The sequence below is a fragment of the Etheostoma spectabile genome, unplaced genomic scaffold (assembly GCF_008692095.1).
Source record: "Etheostoma spectabile isolate EspeVRDwgs_2016 unplaced genomic scaffold, UIUC_Espe_1.0 scaffold302, whole genome shotgun sequence".
NCBI lineage: Eukaryota > Metazoa > Chordata > Actinopteri > Perciformes > Percidae > Etheostoma > Etheostoma spectabile.
Window position 1 is genome coordinate 331,963 of NW_022605581.1, and position 8,558 is coordinate 340,520.

General features: G+C 44.3%; 1 protein-coding gene across 1 annotated transcript in view; it reads right to left on the bottom strand.

Moving 5' to 3' along the window:
- mllt3 (MLLT3 super elongation complex subunit) overlaps positions 1–8,558 on the bottom strand; it is a gene marked incomplete in the record, with an annotated part of 125,590 nt that overhangs the window by 60,785 nt on the left and 56,247 nt on the right. Inside the window, 2 exon segments of the mRNA XM_032510979.1 lie at positions 2,539–3,120; positions 7,669–7,797. Coding sequence (XP_032366870.1) covers positions 2,539–3,120; positions 7,669–7,797 — 711 coding nt within the window.

The window sequence follows — 8,558 nt, forward strand, 5'->3', positions numbered from 1 at the left end:
CGGTCTGGGTTTGGGGGGCAGACACCATCATAACATTGAAGAGTATATCTAAAACTCTCCTCTTTGATAAAGCTTATATTTAGGGAGTGATGAGTCGCAGCGTTCGCCTAGACCGGCGGGGGAGGGTGTATATCTCCAGACACGGCACCACTTCTCTCCTTCTCTTCATAGTAGTCAGAGTTATCTACCAACCCTCGTAGAACTGGCCCAGGTTTGTCTTGGACCAGCTCTTAATCATGCTGCTATAGTTTAAGACTCATTTTACATACAGTTCAGCAACAAAACTAAATGCTGAGGCAACATTACAACAATTTCTTTCATGCTCGTTTGGGTGGTATGCATCACAACTAACCTGGAAAAAGTTTTCAACAGTAACGTTAATCTAGCGTGTCGGGGGAATACAACGTCTCCTGCAGCGGGGGCGTCAAAGGCAGAGGGACCGCGGCGCTCGCTAATGCTAGCTACTTATTTTACCTGTTCAGGAGGAGATTAGCCAGCTCGGCATCCTTTTGGGATGCAGAGGTTTTTGTGGATCGGGTAGAATGAATCTGGCCACCCGGGTGTCAAAATGGGCAGTTTACAAGAACACACAGAACAAAATAAAAACAGACATTCAGTCCGGGAATGGAAATTTCATAAGTGTAAACACTGGCTTCACCATTGTTGTCAGAGAAAACAGGATTTCAACTGAACATGTTTCCTTAACACAGTATCTGATAACATATTTTGGTAATTTTTCAATATAAAACAGTAAAGATATTACACATTGGATCTTTTACCAATTTACACACAAACATTAATACACTAGTGATATGGGGGACATCAGGGTAAGGGAATATGTGATATATATCCAATCTCATGCCTTTGGCACAGCCAATGGGGTTTATTAGTATCTTGCCCGAGGAAACTAAGACATGTAGACTGCAGGGGCCAGGGATCGAACCGTCAACTTTCTGATTAGTTACTGTTTACCTCCTGAACCACAGCCGCTAACAAGTGTGTTTGATGAAGTGCGTGCGATGGCTGGGATCAGCAACAAACAAAGGTTTATGACCCGTTTATATTCTGAATATGTTAATTGTTTATCAGCGAAGATACAGATAAAGAGTAGCCTATGATGTGCTTTGTAGGGCTGGGTATCAATCAAAAATTTTCGATACCGGTACCAATACCTTTACTTCGATATCGGTTCCTGAACGATACCTTTTTCAATACTAGTTTTATAATATCAATTCTGAGAAAAGAAAAAATCACACACACAGAGTCAGAGGCCACTGTGAGGAGAATATAAAAATAACAGTGAAGATAAGGTTAGCTGTTTAACCAGCTGACCCAATGGATAGCTATTTTTACAAACATGGACAAAGTATTGTCTGTAAATGTTAGCTTTTGATTTAGCTAGCTACGCAGCAATAAAAGGCTACACGCTAACTCAGCACGATGCACGTGTTAAGTTGCAGTAACGCTAATAAACATAAACTAGCCTGTTGAAATCCCAGAACAGCGCGTCCGCGGTACTCTTTGATGAGGCGGAGTCCGGGGGTGGAATTTTGAATCACTCGGGTCGGCTCTGGTTTGCATTGCCCACGGGCGGCTGAGAGGAGGAGGGCTGCGCAGGCTGCGCTGGCTGCGGTCCGCTCTTCTTGCAGTCAAACACTGTGCAACTTTCCGCTCTTAAATTGATCCCGTGCACATCAGGTGCTTCATCAAATTAGTCGCGTTGCCAGCTTTAGCAACAATGGCTTTTTTGCGTATATTGCATTTCGCACTGTTGGCATCAATCTTAATAACGTGAAGCCACACTTTTGATCTAGGTGGCATTTTTAAGCAGTACAACGATGCTCGCAACCAGTTCACAACAGATGCACGTGAACCCCGTCTGTCGGCGTAACCACGTATGTATTTTTCCTGGGTGACGCAATCACGTTTAACGTTACAGCCAATCACCGAAACTTGGCACCGAAAGACGAGGCATAATTTGATACTGTGTAAAACCGAAACATTTCGGTCGGTACCATAAAAACACCGAAGTTCGGTACCCAGCCCTAGTGCTTTGCCAAATAAATCTGGTTGGTTTGTCAAATACACTTAATGGTTCAGCAGATTGCAGTGTAGGCTCTTGTTGCCAGATCTTCCACTACAGCGCTGTGTGAGGTCGGCAATGCGAGACTAACTCCGCTATAAAGAAGCATATAGCCACTCCGTAGGTGGACCTTTGGTTGGCGGCAGTTGCGATCAACTTGCCCAACATACTTTTCTACTGACCCTGGGCCATTTCTTATGTGGAACCCTGCCCTCCCTTCACCCCTTTTCCAGTAAAGCGGCCTAAAAGCTCAAATCAGTGAATCCAAATCGCTGGACTCGTACAAGGGTCAGATCCAGATCAGATGCTGCTTCCTAAACCTCTATGACAATGAAAAGACACTGTTCTTCTTGCTGTAAGTGTATCAATTACATGAGCTGGCTTACCAAGTTGAGGTAAAACAGACAAAGAACTTTTATGTTGTTGCTGATAACAAAAATATATGTTCTACTCACATCTGATTTGGTGGACTGGTCCTCCATATCAGAGTCATTGGGGTCCACCAGTTCCTGGAATGGCGGAAGTGTCAACACCTTCCTGTGCTCGGCCTCGTCGCCTTCTGCTCGCTGTTTACTTATTCGCATCTGTGATCTATCCTTCAAGAGCTTCTTATCCAAATGTTGAGATTCGGGCCCTGATGTATGCTTCCCTGATGGATCCACAAATCCCTTTTTACGTTTTTTGGTCACATGATCGTCACTATCGAGGGTGGGCAGTCGCTTGTTTAGCGACGAGCCGTGGGTCGTTCCCTCAGTCCGATGCTCCTTGGACAAAGACTTGGGTTCCTTAAAGCCCATCTTAGGGTTCATATCTCTAAGTGGTTGGTTCTCTTTGGGTTTCCTGGAAGGTTCTTTGGGGGCTTTGCTGGGTTCCCAGCCAGAGTCTCTGAAGGCACTTTTTGGCTCTTTCAAGTCTTTTGGAGTCTTGTCTTTGTGGTCCTTGGAGGGTTTGTGGAGTTTTGAGAAGCTGCTGCTGCTGTTGGTGTTGGTGGTTGTGGCGGTGGTGAGAAGGGTGGTGCTGCTTCCTTTGGAGCCATCCTGTGGATCAAAAGGGAAGAGGGAAATCTCATATTAGGCCAATGGGCAAACATAATAGGGCAACTGAGAAATACTCTTGTCTGAGGATGGTATGGGCATGTATTACTGTGATGATAACTGATTTAAGTGAAGTGCCACAGGTAACTCCAAAATATGAAAAACTGGCCTCATTTTTGGTTTAAATCTAATATTTTCCAAGCAGCGTTCAAACCCTTCTGCTGTTAAAACAAAATGTCTCCTGTGATTATGTTTTCCTCTTGCTGTTTGTATTGTGTTGACGTTGGACTGCACTTTAGACTACATGTAGTACTTTTAAAATGCATAGTATTACCAAACAACAAAGTCAGCAAAAACCAGGCAGGTAGGTCAAATGAAGATTAATCCTCTGCCTTATACACAAGAGAAAACATGCATGCCACCCTGCAGTTTGGCATTACCATCCGTGAAAAGAGATCCATTCTTAAAGGAAAATCTAAAGTGTCTCCTTAGTCTCCCCATCTATGGGCTTGAAGCGCAAACTCGGGACTTCTTTTGAACAGTGGTGCTCAGGGGGGGAAGGGGGCCTTTTCAACAGCCACACATGCACAACCTTAAAAGTTGAAGAAGGGCAATGCGGAGAAAGAAGGAAATGCATTCCTTCTAACAACAGGGGCCATTTGTCCCTGGGTCTCACCTCCAACCCCCCATGCCAATATCTCATCAATGCAGTGAAGTCATTAAAGCAGTCTAGACGACGGGGTGTGTTACAACCCGGCCTCTAAAACCTATCGGCCGGTGACCCCGGGACCTCAGGATGTAAAGCTGCCGGGTCATTGTAAACTCCAGCAGGCTCCTCCACCGCAGTGGACCCATTATCCTACCAGGACAGGCCGTCATAATCCTAGTTTAGGTCTCTGGAGGGGACACGCAGGGCCTCGGCTGCCATCCACATTCAAGAGATCACTAAAGTGGCACTTTTTAACACACCTTTCAGCACCGTGACATTGGCAGGTTAGCAGGTGACCCAAGTTCAGGTAAATCACTGAAGGGCCTACAATGAGAATACTGAGGGTGAAACTGGAAGCACATCACGGGTACAAATAGATATTTAATAACTTTTTCACAATGCATTCTTTTCATGTAATAATACATGGTTCTAGGCCATATTGCCCCTACTGGTTTTCCATTATACTTTCATACTTTAGCCAGTATGATCATGAAACATCTGCCTTCTATATGGTATAAAAATATCTTTAAATGTCTTGAATTTAAAATGGGTTTACCCTAAAGAAACTGAATAAAATGCAATGTAAACATGGTATTTCATGGTACATTTACACAATCTAGTTCTCTAGTATACATAAGGGTACATTAAAGTTAAGTATACGTAATATACGGACTATAAAATAATTGTGGAGAATAATGTAAATACTACTACTACTCTAAATAGTAATATCATAGTAAAATATATTAGATAATTCCCAAATTCAGACATCTTGTTTACTGTAGACCAGATTCTCAGTGCTCCCCACCGTTTATACCGAAGATCCTGAAGATTTAATTCCTAAAAGCAATTTGACCTGGATTTGATAAGCGGCATAAAATGGATGAATTCATTAATAAATTTAAAAAAATAACAATTTATTTATGTTCATTAAAGTTTTTGCTAATTTGACACTTTTCCATTAGGAGCTGCTAAGCTACTACTGTAATGCTTTTTTTATTATTTCAAGACATGCATTTATTATCACTATCATATAATAGGATACGACTTATTATACACACATCTAATACTGGTATGTCTATAATGTAGCTTTTGAATGGTTTTCTCTCACTAGTCCAATTTTATTAAGAGGAATTTCATTGATATACCTTTTTTTCCTTGTGTATTTTGTTCTTTTACATTGTCTTAAAACATCTTTTATCCTGCTGACCAAGGACATTTCACCCAATAAAGTCTGATCTAAAAAGCATCTTCATTTGAGATATTTCATGTGTGGTAGTTTTATAATAATACTTCCATAAACAAGGGGGGGGGGGGGAAAGTAAAGTATTAGGACCTTTTCAAAGGTTTATGATTATTAGCACTAATATGTATCTGTATAAAAAACCGTGTCAATTCAAAGAGAGAGAGACGGAGAGAGAGAGAGAGCACGAGGGAGGGGAGGGGACTGAGGGAGGAGAGAGAGACGGGGGGAGGAGGAGGCGCAGAGGTGAGGAGAGGATTGATGAGCGAGAGAGAGTGAGATTGGGGGGGGGGGGGAGACGCGGGGGGGGGAGTTGGAGCGAGGGAGAGGGGGAGAGAGAGCGAGAGAGGGAGAGAGGAGAGAGGAGAGGAGAAGAGAGAGGAGAGCGAGAGGAGAGAGAGAGAGAGAGAGAGAGAGAGGAGGGAGGAGAGGAGAGAGGAGGAGAGAGAGAGCGGAGAGAGAGAGAGAGGAGAGAGGAGAGAAGAGAGAGTGAGAGAGAGAGAGAGAGAGAGAGAGAGAGAGAGTGTGTGTGTGTGTACTTTGTTTAACTACATTGTGGGGACCAAAAAATGGGAGAACAGTACACTTATGGGGTCCTGACCTTTGTGGGGACAAAATGCTGGTCCCCTTATTAAAGGGCTGTTTGAGGAATAAGACTTGGTTTTAGGATCAGGGTTAGAGTTGGTTATGGTTAGGGTGGGGGTGGGGTTAAGGTTAGGCATTTAGTTGTCAAGGTTATGGTTAGGGTGAGGGTGGGGGTTAAGGTTAGGCATTTAGGTTTGAGGTTAAGGTTAGGGTAAGGGGCTAGGATAGCATTATGTCAATGACTGGTCCCACAAAGATAGTGAGACACATGTGTGTGTGTGTGTGTGTGTGTGTGTGTGTGTGTGGTGTGGTGTGGGTGTGTGGTGTGGTGTGTGTGGTGTGTGTGGACCTCCCGCCCCACAGTAAACATCACACACACACACACACCACACACACACACACACACACACACCACCCCACCCCACACCACACACACACACACACACACCCACACACACAACACACACACACACACAACACACACACACCAACACACAACACACACACACACACCCACACACACACACAAACACACACACACAAACACACACACACAAACACACCACCCACACACACACACACACACAGGGTTTGAACTGGAAACTGTTTCCATGTGTAATGGGCCTCTCCTAACCTGGCTCTTAAACGACAATATTTAAAAGGGACTAAAAATAACACCAAATGGAAACAACATGCCAGCTTATTGACAGACGTGATTTAGTGCGGCTCGAGATAATAGCTCACATCTCCGATGGAGCTCCTAGGCCTGTTATCCATGCCTTCTGTCTTCTCCATCTCCATCTCTCACATAATTATATATATCCTGTATGCATGACCAATTTTAACCCTCGTGTTGTCTTCCCGTTGACCCTGCAACCTTTAGTTATTCTGCGTCAAAATTTTGAATTAAAACTTAAAGACACTTTCACCGCGTCCCCCTGTGTTTCTTCAAATGCCATAAAATTAAATAAACACCCAAATTAAATTAATCTAGTGGAATAATCATTTATATTGCTCGTAAAGAACGTTGTACGGAAACATTCACGTTATTTTTTGGGACATTTTATTTGAAAGAAACACAAATTTCTGATACAGAAACCTTTTGAAAGTGGGTCAAATTTGACCCGAGGACAACAGCAGGGTTAACAGGACCTTAGAATAAAATGTGGACCTGGTCAGCCCACAGGTTTCACAGCATGGCCTTGAGGTCCGTAGAGTAAGTGCTAGTAAGATATAGTTTGGAGTCTTTTAAAATCCCTGTGTTTAAATAATTGGGGGGGGGGGGGGGGGGGGGGGGGGGGGGGGGGGGAGGTAAGTACCTTGGGGTCTTGTTCGCGAGTGAGGGGACTATGGAGCGGGAGATTGGTGGAGAATCGGAGCGGGGTGCGGTATTACATTCTGTTTATCGCACCGTTGTGACGAAAAGAGGCTGAGCCAGAAGGCAAAGCTCGATCTACCGGGCAATTTTCGTTCCTACCCTCACCATGGTCAGAAGGCTGGGTCATGACCGAAAGAACCAGATCCAGGGTACAAGCGGCCGAAATGGGTTTCCTCAGGAGGGTGGCTGGCGTCTCCCTCAGAGTAGGATGAGAAGTCAGTCCTCCGAGAGGAGCTCGGAGTAGAGCCGCTGCTCCTTCGCGTCTAAAGGAGCCAGTTGAGGTGGTTCGGGCATCTGGTTAGGATGCCTCAGGGAGCCCTAGGAGGTGGCCAGGCACGTCCAGCTGGAAGGAGGCCCGGGGAAGACCCAGGACTAGGTGGAGAGATTATATCTCCAACCTGGCCTGGGAACGCCTCGGGATCCCCCAGTCGGAGCTGGTTGATGTGGCTCGGGAAAGGGAAGTTTGGGGTCCCCTACTGGAGCTGCTGCCCCCGCGACCCGACACCGGATAAGGGGACGAAGATGGATGGATGGATGGGTTTAAACCGGCCAAGACGTGGGGGTTAGGGCCGGTTTCAGAGCCGGGTGGAGCCCAGAGTGGCAGAGGAGAAGGCAAGTACCTGGGAAAAAGACACTGACCTTTGACCCGTGGAAGCTTTTGCTCTTCTTTGGGTCAGAGAAGGTGGATGTCAGCGAGCTGTTGGGGAGCGTAGGCAGCTTCAGGTTGTGGCTGAACAGGGAGGTGGAGCCCTCCTGCATCACCATCACCTGCCAGAGGAACAGCAACAAACCCAAATCAGCACAGAAAAGATCGGGCTGCAGTTATAAAATCAGAAATACTGGTACTGGGTACTGGACTTAAAAGGTGTACAATACGTTACTCTTAGTCTTGTTTGTTGACATATTCTTGGATTAGATAGGTCATGATTTCAATTGATTTATTTTTAAATGGGAAAAAATATATTCCAAGGTCTCCAAAAATATGGACTATTTGTTTTTTTAGTCTTCCATTGCGGTGTTGGAAGGCTGATTCTGAACCTTTTATATCAAGAATGGCTTAAAGTGTTAAAAGTACCGGATTTATTAAACGTTACCTGCATATGAAATAATTTGTAAGTTACTGGGTTTAACTGCCTCCGCCACTCACTAGCCCATGTTTTGGGCTAAAGGTTCAATAAAGAGTACAAATAGTTTTTGCTTTTTCTTGTTACACAAGAAGCAGTTTTTTTATTCATTATTGCGAGGCATTAAAAATTGTATTGCTCTAGTTCCACCACCAAAGCATTGGGTATTATATTATATTATATTGCCACTGAAAGTTTCAAATGATCCACAAACCTGTTCAATAATTACTTAATTATGGCATTTCTGCTCTACGGTATTATCAAAATACAAAAAAGAACGGTTTCAAATTTTGGGCAGTACGTCTAATCGCTTCCTTTCTAAAAGTGAGATGAGAGGGTTACTATCTAACTCTGTGTCTTTATTATACACACACACAATATATATATATACACACACACACACAC